Source organism: Trachemys scripta, chromosome 7 (assembly GCF_013100865.1).
Source record: "Trachemys scripta elegans isolate TJP31775 chromosome 7, CAS_Tse_1.0, whole genome shotgun sequence".
NCBI lineage: Eukaryota > Metazoa > Chordata > Testudines > Emydidae > Trachemys > Trachemys scripta.
In genome coordinates this window covers 120999020-121018637 of record NC_048304.1, presented here as the reverse complement: position 1 = coordinate 121018637, position 19618 = coordinate 120999020, and the positions used below count along the sequence as shown (strand labels likewise).

Sequence of the window (19618 nt, the reverse complement as noted above, 5' to 3'; positions counted from 1 at the left end):
GATTCCAAGGTGAGAAGGGACCACTGTGATCATTTAGTCCGATCTCCTATATAACAACAGACCAGAGAACTTCTCCAAAATAATTCCTAGAGCAGATATTTAGAAAAACATCCAATCTAATTTAAAACTTGTCAGTGATGGAGAATCCACCTTGACCCTTGGTAAATTGTTTCAGTGATTAATTACTTCCAGGTTACTATCTTCAGGGGCCTAGGTTCAAATCAAAGTTGCTCCTTCATCAGGACCTTCCTTTTTCCTGCTTAAGTCACTTCTCTTTCTCAGTGTATGAAGACACATTACTGTGTTTCTGCTCTGTCTGGGAGGTCCAGTGAATGTGTCCATAGTGATTCTCAAGGCCAGGTATGCAAGGTTGCAGTGATACGCCAGGCAAGGCCACTGGGATCTGTGGGTATGTCTACCAGGGCCGGCTCCAGGCACCAGCCTACCAAGCATGTGCTTGGGGTGGCACCTGGAGGGGGGCGGCGCTCAGGGTTGTTGTTTTTTTTGTTTTGTTTTAAACATACTGGGGCTGTTGGGGACCCACAGGGATCAGTTCTGGGTTGCAACCCACTTTGGGGTCCCGACCCACAGTTTTAGAACTGCTGTTTCACAGTTTGAGAACTGCTGTTTTAGATCACTGAAGATTTCCTGGTTAAGCCAGGGTGTTCTCTTGCCATACTTCCTATCTTTCCTATGCAGTGGGATAGTTTGATTTTGTGCCCTTAATAATGTCTCTCTGAAAAACTGCCAACTGTCTTCAATTGTTTTTCTCCTTAGACTTGCTTCCCATGGGATCTTACCTATCAACTCCCTGAGTTTGTTAGGTAAGATTCCTACCATTCCTTAGAATCATGAACTCTCTCATTTCCCTCTTTCAAATTCTCAACCAGTTCCTCCAAAATCAAAATCAAATCTAGAACAGCCTCTCCCCTGGTAACTTTCTCTACCTTCTGAAATAAAAAATTGTCTCCAATACATTCCAAAAACTTGTTGGATAATCTGTGCCCTGCTGTGTTATTTTCCCAACAGGTGTCGGGGTAATTGAAGTCCCCCATCACCACCAAGTCCTGTGCTTTGGATGATTTTGTTAGTTGTTTAAAAAAAGCCTCATCCACCTCTTCTTCCTGGTTAGGTGGTCTGTAGTAGACCCCCTACCATGACATCACCCTTGTTTTTTACCCCTTTTATATTTATCCAGAGACTTTCAACAAGTCTGTCTCCTATTTCCATCTCAACCTCAGTCCAAGTGTGTACATTTTTAATATATAAGGCAACACCTCCTCCCTTTTTTCCCTGCCTGTCCTCCTGAGCAAGCTTTATCCCTCTGTATTGCTTTATTTCATATGGTGTGCTGAGGAACATGATGACATGTTCCATTAATTGCTGAAGATCACATTGGAGAGCTCTCCAAGAAGCTCATTGATTTACTGGGAAGCTAGCCTTCAAGCTGTTTCAACTCACAAGTTATTTGCTACCTTCTTACTTTATAATTACCTCTTACAAATTCATATGATCAGTGGCTTTTAAATCATCTTTGAATGATACATACCCTCTTGTCTGGCTTACTTCATATCATTTCTTTGGAATAATATTCCATTTAAGTGAGATTTCTCTTTATTCCAAAGTCACATTTTACATTCTCCTCCCCCCCCACCCACTGCATCTAATCATGTAGCTATGAGTTAGGATCATTATAAAGTACGGTCAAGCTGTAAATCACAGAAATCAGAACGGCAAGGGTCTTGCTGTAGAACTATGCATTTCTGATTAGGGCTATGCACATTGTTTTGTACCGAAGGTGAAAAGGATGAATGCTTGAGAGTTTTCTGACTTTTCCACTTTGGGTGCAACGTTTTTGGCATTTAATCCGAAAGTTCCATAACCCTTTTACCCTAACACCTGTGCACCTGATGCAATGTGGTGGGAGGTGAAGTCCTTGCAGGTGTAGGCCACTCCTAAAACTCCCATTCAAGTGCTCTCAGAGCTTGTCAGACAACAACCCATGGCAAAGTGTGGTCAATGGAATATTGGCCTCACTGTTGCAGAGCCTCAGGAAATCGGGCACTAGGGCTGTTTGTGTAATGGTGCCTGTGTTGTGTTTACCCTTTACAGGGGATTTTTATGCTTATTTGATTCACTAAGGGGCAAATCTAGACTCACCTTGCAGCTGCAGAGATCCCTGAGCACATCAGGACTGGCAAGCAGAGCAAGACGCTGGGACCAGCGCAGAGCGTCACACCCTGTGTGTGCTCCTCAGAGGCTCCCTGTGCTCGGCTGCTCTTTCCTTTTTGAGGGCAGGCCTCTGGGCGAGGCTGGTGTATCTGTGATTGTGCAAATCTCTCTGCTAACCATTCCCCTTTGCACAGTAACCTGTGGGGGAGTGGCAGCCCTTACACTGCAATAGAGGAGCCTTATGGCAACTTGGGGGAAGATTCTGTGACAGCCAGGGCTCTGCACCAATCAGACTCCCAGGGTCACATGACTGCTGTGCCCCTGAGGGACTCTAGGAATGCCTGTCTGATGCCCCGCGCCTTCCAGAGCTCCTGCTGGGGCCTGCAATGCCACATTTCAGAGTTGCAGCCGTGTTAGTCTGTATCCGCAAAAAGAACAGGAGGACTTGTGGCACCTTAGAGACTAACACATTTATTTGAGCATAAGCTTTCGTGGGCTACAGCCCACTTCTTCATCCGAAGAATGTCCTGCCCCACAAAACTGGGTGTGGCACAAGATGCAAAATTGCGTCGGTATAATTGCGCATGTTATGACTTAAAGGCAAATGCCTAACGGTCCTTCTCAACAATTTCCAGCCTGTTCACGCCCCAAACCTGCAGGCCCTGGGGCAGGGGCTTAACACCCTCCCTGGGTTTTGCTCCCCACCCCCTCGCCCTGGGTCCTGCCCCCAGGACGCTCCGTCCCCTAGGAATCCTCCCCTGCTGAGACACCTCTCTGGCCGGGTTCACTGAGGCCCCTGCAGTCAGCTTCCCTGGGCCCTAGTGGGCAATGCGTCCTTAGGGCTTAACCCCTTCCTGCCCGTGCTGTAGCTGGGGTCAGGAGGCAGCTGGGTTATTATGTCAGTGGGCGGCTGGATTATGTCAGTGGCCAGCAGCATCTGCAAGGTGTTAGCTGCCTTTTGACACTGTGAGGGCAGGAAGGGACAAGCTGCTTCTAGCCTCAGGGAATGGGAGCGGGAGGGGGGAAGGGAAAGAGATGAGATCTGCAAAGACACGGGCCAGGTCATCCCTCCCCCCAAGAAGATGGAAGAGCTCCCTTCCCTTCCCTCCTGCACAGTGCAGAAAGGTGGCTGCTGGCCACATCATGGTGTGAACACTGGCAGAAATCTGGGGTGTGTGTGTGTGTGTGAGCCTGCATGTCCCTCATGTGTTGGGTCGGGAAGATGAGGCGCCGGGTACCAGGAGAGGCAGGTCCATCCTGGGGGCCCAGCCAGGCATGGAGGGTGGAGAGCGCTGGGCAGGGAGGGTTGGGTGGGTCAGTCGGTCACCCCCCCCTGTGGGAGAGGTGTATGAGAGTGTGTGTGTGTCACCCCTCCCCGTGTGAACCCTAAAGCCATAAACATAAGAAGGCAAATAAAAAGAATCCAACTATTCAGTATTTCTTTTTAACAGGGGCTCAGTCAACTTGATGTTAATTTGAATGTTTGTACTGCCTAGTTTTGATTGATTGCTGTTGAACTTGCTTGAATACGAGTAATTTTACCGGGTGTCCCCTATTCGGCATAGAGAAATATGGTCACTCTAGCTTCGATGGTATGTAAATGAATAGGATTGTGAACTCCCCCTGAAAGTTGCTGGGTGCCTTCAACCCTATTAGATTTGAGGGCACTCCGCCCCCACACAGGCTCAGTCCCTGGGTCACATCATACATGCCTTTTTTGTATTTGTAAAGGGGAATTGTTTAAGTTTCATCACTTCAGAAAAGGCATAGTCAGCGTAAAAACCACGAGTACCAACTTGGAAAACTTAGTCCAGAAGTTTATTACACTTCTGTTGTATCAAATACAAGTTAAAGAGTTACAAATGCAGTGACCTACTTTCAACTCCTGCTTCAGCTTATATAGTCACTAGGCTACGCTGCAGATTTTAAACACTCTTTATTGATTTTATCTCACTCTTATTACTATTGGCAGATTGTTTTAACACAAAAAGAAAAGGCAGGAGTAGATTATAAACTGGGACTCTGCTTTCATATTGCATTGCAAGCAGTTTCTGGGCTCCTCTGCAGTCAGCTACAAATATGCTGGAACTCCATCTCCATCGCTGGGATAAAACTTTCTATATTTAGATACTCTCAGGCTCCAGCGTTGGGTGAAGTTGTCTAGTAGAGTCATCAATTAATTAAGCTCTTGCCCCATAGCCAGCCCCCTAAAGACCTTACAGTACATCGGCTCTGCTATCACAGAAGGGGACAACTATGCTAACTGCTAACGTTGCTGTTATTGCATGTCTGTTCCAAACATTTTTATATTTCTTCCTGTGAATGTATATGACTATAAATTCTACTGGTACTTGAACCATTACCTTCAAAGAATGGAGATGAGACACTTGGGTATGAATTGCAATTGTAATTCAGAGTTTATTCTTCCTGTGTGTCTATGCATAAAACGGTTTTGCTCATTTGTTTTTATACCTCGTAATATTTCTGCTCATTTTAAGGGTGGAATTCTTATCCCCACCTGCACGATGAAACCAAAACCAGATATTCCTCAGTTTGTGCCCCTGCCTGTTTTTAATGTTCTTTCTGTGCAATATTTGGTGCATTCTGGTTGAATATCCATACAATGCTGCTTGTTTATGCTCATCTGTTATGAAGTCTGCGCCAGCAGGTCGAGGGGGCTTATTTTTGATAGAGCATCACTAAAAAGTCCAGCAAAATGACCAGGCAAACCATTTTTGTTGTTTCTTCTTTAACATGGTACTTGTCATTCCCCTTGAAGTGATATGCCACCAATACTTTAACAAGGATCTCCCTCGCAATTCTCCATCCCCATTGGCAATGAATGTGATCGTCCATGGGCAAAATGTTCCTTAACAAAATCCATCCATTACCATCCATCTCCATACTTCACCATTCCCAGCCCCTCATGAATGCTACTGTGGTGGCTTCTTACCTTGGCTGTTTAGTTGTAAATATAGTTGCTTAACTCCCTTATTATTGTAATTATCCATCAAACATTTGGGATCAGATATTAGTTCAAACAACATTTAACTGTAAGGAAGGAAAAGAGACTGAAACCTCTTGTCCTTCACAGTGATCTATTTGCAATTGTAACCTGTTGGAATATATTATACATATTCTCTTTCTGTCTCTCTCCCTAATGCGTAGCTAGTAAACATCTGAAATCTGGCCTTGGCTTTCTAAAAAAACGAATGCTTTTCCTATGAATGCTGCTTTGTGTTGATCTGACCTTAAAGTGTGTATGTATTCTGCCTTTGTGTCTGAGCCAAAGCCTAGGCATCAGGTAAAAATAAAATGTTCCCCCAAATCAGCAACTCAGAAAGGTTAAATTTCCCACTTGGACCAAACTAATCGTGGCTGTAGGCATAGATTCTTATTACAGGGATTTGCAGCTGCCACCTTAGATAAAAATCACAAAGTTTTGTCCCATCCTGAGAATCATAGGAAGATGGTTTAATCATGTTCATTTCCTATTTTCCGCTCCAGGTCCTCCAGCACATGGAAGATATCAAAGTGCGGGAAATGCAGATCTTTGACTACAAGAAGAAGATAGCAGAGGCTGAGACTAAATTAAAACAGCAACAGAATCTGTATGAAGCCGTGAGATCAGACAGGAACCTATACAGTAAAAATCTGATTGAAGCTCAGGTACAAGAATACATTTTTTACTCTGTGATTTTCGCTTGTTTTTTTTTGTTTTTGTTTTTGTTTTTTTAAGAAAATCATTCTCATTTATACTTTTGGAAAGGAAAGACAGATAAATAAAATCTGCACAGGTGATATGTGTGTGTATATATATGTGTGTGTGTGTGTGTTGGGCATTAATTTTTTAGGTCATCTGCTAATCTGGACAGTTTGCATTTGGACTGAGAAGTAAAATTTGCAATCCTCGTGCGCAATGTCAGACTGCTCCCTGCTTTGCGTAAAGACCCTGGCACTTTGGAGAGAGATATTCATATCATATAGAGAAATTTTTCCCTTTTTTTCCTTCCTTCCCTCCCCTCTTCTCTGCTCTCTGTTAGGTTTGGTATAAGCATATGGCAGACATGACATATGTGAAAATGAACCCCCCCACACACACACACTCTCGCTGCTGTGACTCATGTATAAGAAAGCTGCAACGGAAGAAACACTTGTCAGGTGAGGTAGCATTTTCCCACATAACTAAATATTTCCACCTGGCTTGTGAATTTCAGGCACTGTCATTCCCCTCAGATTACAATCCTCCACCTTTTCCCTGTGAATCCCTCCAGCAATAGTGGAGGAAAGGTAAAGATCACTTGTATAAAAATATACTGCATTATTCAACAGTAATGGCCTAAACACTACAGAAATCCCATAGTAAACTGCAGAGTCTGGGACTGTGGTTCAGAGCCTTGGGGTATTTGAGAGAACAAGGAAATAAAAGATAAACATATAGACCACACTGAACATTTATAATCTGCCCTGAGTAAGGGGTGGCATGTAGCTGCATTACTCTAGGAGCAGACCTGAGAATGAGCTGTGCCAGAGAGTTACTGTTCCTACTTGTTCCCCACTATGGGGATGTCTGCACTATATAGGGGGTGCCACTGCAGGTTGTGTAGACATACCTGAGCTAGCTTTGATCTAGCTAGCTAAGGTACCAGAGCGGTGAAGCTCTGGCAGCGCCGGCTTCAGTGCAGACTAGCTGCCCGAGTAATTACTCAGGGTTTTGGGTGGGCTTGTACGGCCCACGCTGAAGCCTGTACCACCATGGCTTCGGTGCTATTGATACTCAAACTAGCTAGATTAAAGCTAGCTCAGGTATGTCTACATGACCTGCTATCATGGCCCATGGTTTCAGTGTAGAACTACCCCAAGTCTGGGAAGGAGTAAGTTACTTCACCCCTTAGCGTGGAGCTGCTTACTTGCTCCCTCTGTGCATCCTACCAGCAACTCTGGCCACCAATGAGCAGAGGTGTATCCAAGACTCCTGTGACTCCCAAGCTCTTTCTGACCCTTGCTCACAGCCAGATGTTTCAGACAAATAGCCCCTGCTCTCCCCACTGCAGCTGGAGTCACTATCTGAGCAGAGCTGGTCAGGAGAGTAATGGGAGGGGGCTGCTCTCCTGTACTTCCTCTCTGTGGCCAGGTAAGGGCTGTGACAACATAACACAGAGTAATTGAGGATGAGTAGCTAACGTTCCTGTGAATGTTTGCGTGTGTAAAGCATCAGCAGAAATAAGGGTCAAGCATGTCATCGTCATTGTGGCAGATCCCAAAGGGATGTGGCCTCCTGGCAGATCAAGTGGATTGATTCTAGCTAGGTCCTTAAGGTGGTCTGGCTGGACATTCAGATTTTGTCCATCCCTGGCAATCTTGTTGTGACACTGAAGCTTTGGCAACCTCGTGATTGCCAACTGGGCTGCGGCATTTCTTGCAATGACAGTGCCTGAAATTCACATGCTTCATAACTCATTGGTCCTCCATCCTAATACATGTTCATACCAAGAAAGGCACCAAAACCAGGTGAAGCATGTAGAGAACACTAACTTACTTTCCTTTTATAATCATTAAAGATACAGTATCAATTTAGAACACAAACTTCTTGCACCCTCCTACAGAATTGGCAGATACGCACTCTGAGTTAGGCTAACGCATTAAACTCTTTAGCTAACTAAGGACATCTCAGTTGGAGGCCCTGGCATGGTGTATGTATATATTCAGCCCACACAAAGATCTGTGCAGAATACTACCTACTACAGAGGCCATTAATTTACCCTTTAATGGATTATTTGATTTATAATTTGTGCTAGCTGACAGCTCTGTGTGTCAGAAGACTGCTGAGGGTAAAACATCCTTTTGGTTATAATCACACTGTACTGTATGTGGCAATAAAAAAAACAGTAATTCATAGTTCAGTAACAAGCCAGCCAGCCATGGAGAAAAAATGGCTTGGCTTAAAAACTATGCAAAATAGTAATTCCTCTTGGGAAGTAATATAAATTGGCAAAAGGTTGTTTAGCTAGAAGAAAGCTAGCAGTAGATATTTTTGGATCGTTTAATAATGAAAGGCTCTCCGTTAACCTGTCCAGCTCACGTTGCTTCTGCTCTCCAGGACATCCTAATCTCCAACTCAGTAAAATCTCTTGGCAAGGGACTCCTTGGCTGGGTTTGAAAGCATGCTTTCAGCTTTGGGGTTCTTTCCGACATTGGGAACATTTATTCCTTTACTTAAATTAAACTAATCCTGTTCTTTGCAAAAATCACAGGACCCTTCGTGTCCCCTTCCACATACAAAGATAGCAGTGTATTTGGGTATGTATCTGTGCTTCAGATTTTAAAATATCTGGTCTGCTTCCAGAGTGTGGGAGAGATTTATAGGCGGCTGTCTAGCAGACTTTTGAATTTAATTTTCTCCTGTTACATTTACATGAGTAATTGTGTGTATATGCACATGGGCAGTTCTAGTGGCAGAGGTTACATCATTGTCAGGGTCATTTAATTGACTTAGTACAAGAGCATTGGTCAGCAGTGTTTATGGAGCTGCTGTGTATTCCCAAATCCCTTACTGCACACTATTTCATGCATCTGCCAAATACATGTGTTGAATCCACTGATCTTCTTTTCATGTCACACTGTCACCAACCGGTCACTGCAATCATAAATCTATTGTATGTGCCTCAATGTTATTTGTGAAAAGTGCCATGACCCATCATCAGTCTCATTTGATTAACTTTGTCAGTTTCAGTACTCTGGCCAGAGGCTTGGAGTTGGAGAACTGCTGTGTTAAGTGTCTTATGCAAAAATATTTCACTTATCTACCAAGTGGGGAATCTGCACGTTTTGAATGTACTGTCCTCCAATTTTCTGTCACCATTCCTCACAGTCACTGTCAGTCACAAACAAAAGCAGTCTCCCAATGTTGTATTAGCAGGTGACTCTCTGGATATAGGACCATATACGCACGTGTATAGAAGTGGTTCCATAGGTTAGTTATCCACGGTCATCTGATCTCTCTGCCATGCTATCTAACTTGACTTCAAACACTTTGCTGTATGTTCTGGGGCTGGCACATGTAAAAAATGTCTTCAGCCAAGGGACTTTTCTACCCCCTAACGCCCTCAGTCCCACACAATCAAAGCCTGCATATAAGAGTTGGCTGGCTGACCACTTCTGATGTGTATATGGGTATTTGTGAAGAATTATGCTCATTTGCATATAGAGACATGCCTGGGCACATGAGTACTTTCATTTGGAAAAATAATAGCTCCCTCCCAATATTTGTGCAAACAAAGCACAGTTGTACAAGTGTTTGTTGAAGAGCAAGGCAATAAAGTCATGAAAATGGATAGGATCACAGTTGCATTATTCACTTATATCCACTGCTAGGTCCTATGATGTGTCCAGCACTCTAAATAAGGTGGCTTACCGGCTTATTGTTGTTGTCAATGGCCTTTTAACAGTCTGATTACTGCAATATCATGCCAGCATAAACATCAAATGACCATGTAATGAAATTGTTTTTCTTTGCTAACGTTAAAAGTAATGTCTTCTATGCACAGCTTAGTAGGATAAGGATTTGGCTGGGAGTTTTCTCCTCTCAGGTGCTGTGGTTTAATGTCAAGTGTCAATGTATCTTGAACTTCCAGGCACAAAATACTTGAATTCTCTTCTATCCCTTTTTAGAATCATAGAAATGTGGGGCTGCCAGGCCCCTCGAGAGGTTACCTAGTCATCCCCCTGTGCCGATGCAGGATTAAGTATACCTATCTCACCCTGACAGATGTTTGATGAACATCTATTTTGTCCCATTAGGACGAGATCACTGAAATGAAGAAAAAACTGAAGATCATGACACATCAGGTTGATCAGCTTAAAGAAGAGATCACAGCCAAAGAGGCCACTCTTGTGAAAGTACATATGGAACATCAACGCATAGAAAAGGAAAAGGAAGCTCTGAAGGTAAGGCACCTTAGTTGTGGGGTGTTTGCCAGGACTCATTAGGAAGGACATGGTTTCAAAGGTTCTTTCATATTCCCTGGCCCATAGTACTTTGATGAACTCTTTAAGAACTATTCTGTAATTGCAGTATAACTCTCAATGGCCTTTACAGGTATTATGTGTATGAGTCTACCATGTATGTGATGGAAGAATAGATCCTTTTGTTTCTCTGCACCTAAAATTGTAGTCGTCAGATTCCTAGATTACCTGTTGAAAGCTTAAATTCTCCTTCTCTTTCAATACCCCAAACTGTGCTCACAAATATAGGGTTTTTTGGGTGTGCTGATTGCATCATTCTCTGTATAGTTGGCCCTTAGAATAGGAATTATTATTATAGAATTATTATTATCATAGAATTATGAATTATTTGGGGAAGTTCTCTGGCCTGTGTTATACAAGAGGATAAGGCTAAATAATCACAGTGGTCCCTTCTGGGCTTGGAATCTGACCCTGTGATTACAAGTTTTGTTTCCTTTAATTTTTGTGTCTGTAGTTTTAAGTGCTAACACAGTACTACCACAGTTCTCAGTCCTGTATTGCTGTGTAACTAGCAAGCACAAGCCTTCAAAGAATCAGGTAGTATCTTACAGTAGCTCCCTCTGCTCAGAAAGAAACTTCACTATTGTGTGTATCTGTGTTAAATCAAAGGAAGGTGGCCCAGCGATCTCTGGTTCTTTTTCTCAGCATTCTCTGTAACCCCTCCTTGGATATATTATTACGTGTGTGTTGACAGCTCAACCCAATTTGCTCCTCTTTCCCAAGTCTGAGAGTTAGAGAAACAGTATCCATAGCAGGTCATTTTTCTCTTCACTTAGCCCCATAAAAAATCCCTTGCCATTTTCCACAGTGCTTTCTTTTTGTCAATGTCTCACTATGGTCCAATGACTCCTTAGGTTTTCAGCCAATGTCAGCACATTACAGTTATGACAGGATGTCAATAGAACTGTATAAAAAGGTGATTCTGTCTCGGATCTGTCTCAGAGTTGTTATATCAGTTACAGAGAAGCCAAACAGCACCTAATATTCTGTGGGCAGGATTCTGCCTTAACCAGTTCTCAGACCTGTCTTGTCACCTCAGAATCATCCACCATCAGTTTGACAGCAATTTGATTGCTACACTGTTTTACCTACTCAGTTATTCACTCACAAGTATGTCCATGGGCTAGCATCATGTTAGTGACTGGCTTTGGGGCATTGTGGCTTTTTTCACCTACGTGTGTCTGCTGAATGCAAAGGTAGAGAACGGTGAGAGGAATAACTGACATAGGCACAAAAGAGCCCAATTATTCTTGTGGCATGAAGGCTTCAATTTGTTCTGTTTGCACTGATGTGAAGAAAGCAGGCTTTGACTGAAAAATCAGCTTAAGTGAAATTGTGTAACATGGAGGAGTAAGATTCACACAGGTGCTTTTCTGCAAATATGAGGTTTATGCTTAACGCAGTAGCTTACAGGGATGTGTTACATAGATGCATGATGAGCGAACTTTACATGAAGCCTGATCCAAAGCCCATTGGAGACAACAGGAGTCTTTCCATTGATTTAGGTAGGTTTTGGATCCGGCCTGTGGTTCTAAGTGGTTTGGTTAAGCATCCGGATGTATCTGAAACCTATCGGAATCTTGACCCTGCAGAATCGAGTTGGAGATTCCACACAAATAGCCACTACTGCAATTTCTAGCACGTGTGGTTCCAATCGCAAGCAGAAAGCCCTTGGGAACAGCTTTCTCATGGGGTTGCAGCATTCCTGGTTCCAGCCCTGGCTGGAGATTGAAGGTTAAAAGCCCCTCTTCCCTGAACATTTCAGAATCTAAACAACTATCTGGTTTGAATTTGGTTCTAGATGTTGGCAAAGATTCAAAGGTATTCTCATTTTTTTCCAAAATGAGTTCTCCTGTTTCTAATAATACTCTGGGTCAGAACCTCAGCTGGTTTCAAAGGAGCAGCATTGATTTGCACCAGTTGAGGATCTGACCTTTTATCTGCATATAATGTAACTATGTATGTAACCTAGTCTTGTTTCTCTTACCTTCTGAATATAAGACCCCAATACTGTAGCTATTGAAACCACTAATCCCACCAGACTTCTGCTTGAGCTTGTAGGGCCATGGAGTGACTAGCAGTGGATAGATTCTTTACTGTACCCGCCAGCCCAGATTTATATGTACTTAATGCATTCCTCTGAGGGATTTGTTTATGTCAGAGTTTCCTGCCAACATCTAATGCCACATCTTGTTTACAACTTGTATTTTCTGTGGCATAAGGAGAATGCTGAATTTTGATATATTAAAAAAATATTACAGAGCATTGCCAAATGCATGAGCAATTTTACATTTGTAGACAGCTTTTACACACTGTTGATTGCATTTTAATGTAAAGTGGCTTACATTTGTGTTCTGGTGATGGATTCTGATCAGCATCCAACACTGAGTATGAGAGATATGAATGTTGCAGATATGGGAAAATAAAAGTTTTATTAAAGAAAACAAGAGCGGAACAAGATCTTTTATTATGATGATGGAATTGTTATTTCTGTCCTCTTAAATTATTGCTGTTTCAGGCACACCCTTCATCACATTCTGATTCTCTCACTTTTGTATGATGCTTTTTCTCAAGAAGCACCTTGGAATCAGATCCTAGCTAAAGCATTTCTTTTATTTGTGCACAGGCTTAAAAGCTTTTGAACCTGTACAAACAGACCTCATTAAGATAGTGCTATCTTGACTACGGCTAATTGTCTAACAGTGCTAGATACCTGTTTAGTAATCCAGCAATTTATTACTCTTTCTGTGGATAAATATGTTAAATTTTAGTACTCATGACAATGAGATATAGATGTTGGTCAAATCCCATCTGTAGCACAGGTAGATAGTTTTCAAGCTGTCTCCACACAGCGTATCACTCCTGATCAGTGGCGACCCTGCCATTCCAGCCTTCTCCGCCTCGCTCTCAAATCTGCTAAAGCACCTTAATTTTGACTTTCAGAGCCTTCTGCTATTCCACGTCTGGCTGCGACATATTTTTGCCCATGAGCCTTAATCCTGACCTACAACAGCCCTTGTTATTCCAGTCCTAGCTCTTTTCATAGCTAATCTCACAACTCTTCTGAATTGTACCAAGTTTTGCAAGATGGATTAACCTCTTTTAGGCACTAGGATGAGATCTTCAAACTTATGTTTACTTGCAACCTAAGCTAGCTTTGAATCCAACTCTGCTGTGTGGTAACAGCAGACAGCAACTGACCCCTGCCATCCCCAACATTTTTTCTTTATTTGCATTATATGAAGTGCCCCCGAAATATAGATCAAGACCTTACCATAAATATAGAGAAATCTTTCCCAATTTCTCCAGAGTATAACATTCAGTACAAATATGTCTGACATGTTGTTTACACCATTTCTTTCCGGCTCTTTGTGTGTTCGCTTGTATTTCTTATTTGCTCTTGAGAACCAGCAACACGTGCACAACACAGGAAACTAAATGAAAGTACAAGGCTATCTCTAAACCCTAATCCTAAATTCCCAGGTTTATGTAGTGGGAAGTTGTTGCTAAGTACAGTTTATCTATATTCTTTGCTTTTGTCAGGCTGAGCTGCTTAAAATGAAACAACAAGCCCTGGAGACCAAACACTTTATTGAAAAGCAGGAGGCAGAAGAGAGAAAACTCCTGAAAATTATTGCTGAGGCTGATGCCGAGAGGCTGAGGCAGAAGAAGGAATTAGACCAGGTAAGAAGGTCTAATTGAGAAGGAGCCTCTCCTTCTTGATTGCCATTCCAACCCACAGAAACAATCCTTTGTTCCATTTCTTCCCCCCACCCGCTTTTTAAGGAATGGAACTTCAGCTGGGGTAAATTGATGGTGCTCCATTGAAATCAACCTGTTACTGTATTGATGTCAACGGAATTACTTCAATTTATATCACCCAGGGTCTGACCCTACACTGGGGGGAGATATAGGTACTTAACAAGCTTTCATTCACTGATAATGAAATAACATTTTGATTGAACTGCTCTTGACTGATGAAGATACAGGCCTTGATGTTTTATGACTGACAGCTTTATAGCTTAATATCTTGCCTTGTTCTGCATCCCTAGGTTATCAGCGAGAGAGACATCCTGGGGTCGCAGCTTGTTCGGCGCAATGACGAATTAGCTCTGCTTTATGAAAAGATCAAAATCCAGCAGTCCATCCTAAACAAGGGGGAGACCCAGTACCGGCAGAGAATGGAAGACATTCGACTCCTCAAGCTGGAGATCAAGAAACTTCGGCGGGAGAAGGGAATACTTTGCAAGAGCGTGGCTAATGTGGAGGAACTCAGGTAGAAAGGCAGAATGAATAAATTTCACTAGCGGCTGAAGCCATGACATTACATTTGAGACACACGAGAAAGCTTGTTTTCACACCTGGTAAAGATTTGTAATGACAAACAAGGTACTCCGAAGGAGGGTTTGCTTTATCTGACCTCAAACACTAACTAGTTTAAATTCATAAACCAATTGATCAGTAATTAGAAAAAATAGGGAGAAAGAAAAAAAGAAAGATGCCTGGACCCAAAAGAAGCCATATCCAAAATTCACCGTGGACTTGTGAGTTACTGGTGATATTACAAGTTTGACAGACAGCAGGAGAAAAGGTGTTCACGGTCCGGTGAGCTACTTAGTGGTGTCCAGGGCCCACCTTAGTGGAACTGCTTTTTATTAGGCAATCCGTAGAGGAAGGAGAACATTTGACATATTTATAACAAACTCCCATATGTTTTCAGCGTTCCATCCTGCTAGATTTATATGTGAGTCTGACCGGTGAGAAAGATTTAGTTAAATTTTCATTGAAGGTTGTGTTTCTTTAAAAGCGCAGTTTTATAGCCCAGACTGATTTATCTTCTCCTACTTTGACTTAATGTTTTTCTTCTCTTTTTTAACCTTACTATACTTGAGACATATTCTTTCCTGGTGGGAAAACATTGTCATTTGCTGTACAATCACTGGGGGACTTCTAAAGAAACAGAGCTGTGTTTCCAGCAGGTAACTATATCCCAAAGCTTGGAAATGGAGGGTATGGTACTGCCCGCATTCACACTAATTTTGGTATAACCCTTTTGGGTGACAAGTTTCAGAGTAACAGCCGTGTTAGTCTGTATCCGCAAAAAGAAGAACAGGAGTGCCACAAGTACTCCTTTTGGGTGAGATTCTCAGCTGGGGAAATAATGTCTACTTCTATTGATTTCTGTGGGGCTACACGGATTTACCCCAGCTGAGGTGCTGGCCCATTGACTGCAGTCGAGTTATGCCAATTTTGGAGAAACAGGCCCAGGATTTTAACAACTGTGGCTCACATTCACTGACTGCAAACAAAGGCAGGGTTTGTGCCTGCTGCTCAAATGCATTGGACTGGAAGACTGTTCCTGTATTGAAATGCAAGGAATGTATTGAAGTATAGGGTGATGCCTGCCATCATGGGTGGATCAATTCTTGCTAACTACAGTAGCAAGCCTACACTTTAATGAACTCCCAAACCATTACTAAAACTGCCAGCTGAAGGAGTCCTTTTATCATTTGTACAACTAATTAGGGCTGGTCTACACTGGGAGGGGGGGATCGATCCAAGATACGCAACTTCAGCTATGCAAATAGCGTAGCTGAAGTTGAAGTATCTTGGATCGAATTACCTGGGGTCCACACGGCGCGGGATCGACGGCCGCGGCTCCCCTGTCGACTGCGCTACCGCCGCTCGCTCTGATGGAGTTCCAGAGTCGACTGTGAGCGCGTTCGGGGATCAATATATCGCGTCTTAACAAGACGCGATATATCGATCCCGGATAAATCAATTGCTACCCGCCGATATGGCGGGTAGTGAAGACGTACCCTTAGATTTAACCCAGTTTCACTATAAGCGTTCTTGGCTTGCCAATGGGAGATGCCTTTTTCCCTTTCCCTCACTCCATCCAAACCTACACACTGGACCCTGCAGCATCAGGATTTTCCAAACAGCCAGCCAAATTCAGCTGAGGATTTTGGCAGCTTCAGAGGTGGAAATCCGCTGGGGGAGGGCGAAGTGGGAAGGCAAAGTAGCCATTACTTCCCCTTTGCTGGGTGGCGGGGAGTTGCAGGTGCCCAACACAGCAATGGCTCCGATCAAGGATGTGGTCTAGGCAGAGCTGCTGGAGAATGTGCTGATTCAGCATGTGCCCACAACTGCCTTGATTGCCAAGGTTCTTAGGGGAGTGCCCAGTGAATATTAAATCAGCCCCTGCTTAGTGGTGAATGACTTCTGGAGGATGTGGGTGAGGTCAGAACGGGGAAGTGTAAACTCTTCTTTGAGTGATTGCACATGTCTGTTCCACTTAGACATGTCCAACACATCTCAAAGGACAACAGCTGCAGTATGGGTAAGTAACTGTCTTTTACACCTCCCCATGCCAGCTACAGTGAATCTGGCCCGATGTGTATTAAACTGTTCTGTGAAGTGAGAATCACACAATAAAGGCTACAACTGCACCTTTGATAGGAGGAGAAATCATATGATTAGTTTTAAATTAAGATATCAAAGTCAAGGAGGCTTTACTATTGCATGCGATAGAAGGGGATAGGTGATAATAACATGTCCACTGTACAGGCCCACCAGACTTTTACCCTCCACTTCACTCCTGCTCCCAAGCTGCTGGGCTAGAATGCAGTTTGAAACTAGTGGTGAATGACTTGATGTCTATCCCACAGGCAGTTTGGAATTGGGGTGACAAACTGCCTGGCCTGCTTACAGCTGCCCTGTATACTTACAGAGTTCTGTGTTGTGGGAGTACCAGGGACATGTTTATTCTAGCGTAAGTGTGTGTGTAACAGTGTCACTATGTTCTGAGCCCTTCAAGGACATGTAGTGAGAGACTATAACCAAGAACCAAACTTGGATTTCCTGCAGTGTAGTGACCACTAGGCTGGACCATAATTACCTGTTTTCTTAACTGGACTGAGATGCTCCCTCTCATAATTCATTCCTGAAAACAGTCTGAAGTGTGGCCTTTAGTGAATACCGTGGACCATGTGTGATCCCTGTGGGATGAAATGCTGTAGTCAGAGTCAAGTTATTAGGCTCAGTGCAGGGGTAACTGGGTAAAATTCTATGGCCTGTGTTAAGCAGGAAGTCAGACTAGACGATCTAATGATCCTTTCTAGCCTCAAATCTATGAAATAGCTAGAAAAATTCCAGGCAGTGAGCTCTATTAAATTGAGAAATAGTGGGAAGTGGTGAAAAGCCCTCGCTTGAGTCATTAAGATAGATGAAGCAACAGAAAATATATCGTGGGGGCACAACCGTGCAGTGGGATGGGAAGGATGATTGGCTGACCACATGAGTCTCTTCCACTGCTAATGATCCTGCATGTAAGGGAATGAAGAGTTAATGCTAATGCAGATGTTTGATTTCTTTGTGAAAGTTCTTGGTGGTTGTTTTTTTTGTCCTGAACTTTAGGCAGGAGGTTTATCACATGCAGAAGGAGCTACTGAAGGAACGAACTCGATGCAGAGCCCTAGAGGAGGAGCTGGAGAACCCCATGAATGTTCACAGATGGAGAAAATTGGAGGTAACATTTTAGCATAACATTATCACAAGCACCAAAAAGGCCATATTTCCAAATCGACAGCATAGCGCAAGTCATATTTTGTTTAATGCTATGCAAATTGGCATTTAGAGGGGCAGGCAGAGTGAAATTTCCATAGTCCCAATGGTGGTTAACTGCTGAATGGCTTCTTCACACAATGCAATCAGTGTTATTTTTGTGTTGCTTCCATAATGTACAATTGTAAAAGGCTTTGCTAAAGAGGATAGGGAGATCTTGAGCTGAGATTCAAAGGGAAATGATTCATTAGAAGGAAGAGATTGTTCAAAGAAGAGAAGACAAGTCCCTATTGAAGGTGTGACCCTCTCTTCACTCAGTATGGAAAGGTGTGTGGGACAGAAATGAGAGGGGCTAGGATAAGAATAGTGGAACAGGGAGTGGGTCGATCTGAGGTCAGAGAGGTAAGCAGTCGGTGAGGGGAAGAACAGGCAACCAAATCAATAATGGTGAGTTTCCAATGCAAACCATTGTGGTTAACATGATGTAAATGTTTATGTCTGCAGCAAGTCCAAATTTTCACAGTATCCAACCCTACCAAATGAAGACAAAAAAACCCCCCAACCTGTTAAGCACAAACGAAATATATGAGCTCAATTGATACCATTGGATACTTCTTAGATTGCCTCAGAGCCAGCTGAGATCTCTTTTGCATATGGCTAGTCTCTGATCTGATGCCAAGGGTTGCTTAGCTGCCCTAGTAAATGAGTGATAACATGCTATCCCCCCAAGAAGTGCATCTGAAGATTTTGGCTGTGCTGACTAATATGATAGTTAATTTCTGATCTTTCAGTGCTGAGTTTAAAGCTACACAGTGTGCTGACCTTTTCTTCTGGAATGGAGATAAAATACAGGATGCTGAAGTGTACTGAGGAGATCTAAGCACAATCTCCGGCAGCTCCAGATAAAAATGGGAAATCATGCCATTCAAAAAATCAGATGGTAGGAGACTGGATATTTCAGGGGACTGATAATGGGAGATGAAGTCTTTCAATTCTAGGTCACTGGTTTGGATCTGGATCACTGAAAGGTCATCAGTTGTTAACAACCATATGACATGATTTTGATGGGGTCTTGGTCCAATTCCTTATGAACAAACATCCACCATGACAAAAGATACCAATACAGTTGTCATGAATTAGCACCCAGTTTGGCAGTGGTCTAAGAAGGGCCAACGACTGAGTGGGTCCTGGGGCCTTTATTATTCCTTAAAAACTGATCTCAAGAATGGCCAGACTGGGTCAGACCAATGGTCCATCTAGCCCCGTGTCCTGTCTTCCGACAGAGGCTAGTGCCAGGTGCTTCAGAGGGAACGAACAGAATAAGCAATCATCAGGTGATCCATCCCCTGTCATTCACTCCTAGCTTCTGGCAAACAGAGTGTAGGGACACTCTGCAACTGGGCGTAGACACAGGAGTGCAAGGAGAAGGGGAAAATGTGGACAAAGCTTGTTCTTCTTTTTCCTGTACTGCACACATTCAGTGGCTAGAGAACTCCAATATAGTGTCTGCAGTCTGCCCCCTTTATAAGCACTAGATTCAGTTTAAAAATGGGATGCCATACATAGGGGAGTGTTAAAGACTCAGAATAGTTATATAGGGGGAACATCCTCCAGGATCTCCTCCACCACTCCCAAAGACAATGTTGTAGTGTCCCTCCCTCTGATTCAAGAGGACAGAATCCGCTCCCTCAGGAGCTCCTTTTTGTCTGGGTTCTTATATGCATCCATCAGCATGGTTTCTGAATGCCTGTGCTGCTCCATGTATGTCAGTAATGGCTTCTGCTCAAAAATGAAGTACTAATCTCATCCTCCTCCTTCCTCCCCTCCAGCCCCAGGACAAGCTGCGTGTGCAGAT

At 43.3% G+C, this 19618-nt stretch overlaps 1 protein-coding gene across 1 annotated transcript in view; it reads left to right on the top strand.

Annotated features, from left to right (window-relative positions):
• Positions 1-19618, top strand: part of CFAP58 (cilia and flagella associated protein 58) — an 81488-nt gene that overhangs the window by 12976 nt on the left and 48894 nt on the right. Inside the window, exons 8-12 of the mRNA XM_034776875.1 lie at positions 5680-5841; positions 9973-10119; positions 13741-13881; positions 14250-14473; positions 17617-17728. Coding sequence (XP_034632766.1) covers positions 5680-5841; positions 9973-10119; positions 13741-13881; positions 14250-14473; positions 17617-17728 — 786 coding nt within the window. The remainder of the gene's footprint in view (positions 1-5679; positions 5842-9972; positions 10120-13740; positions 13882-14249; positions 14474-17616; positions 17729-19618) is intronic.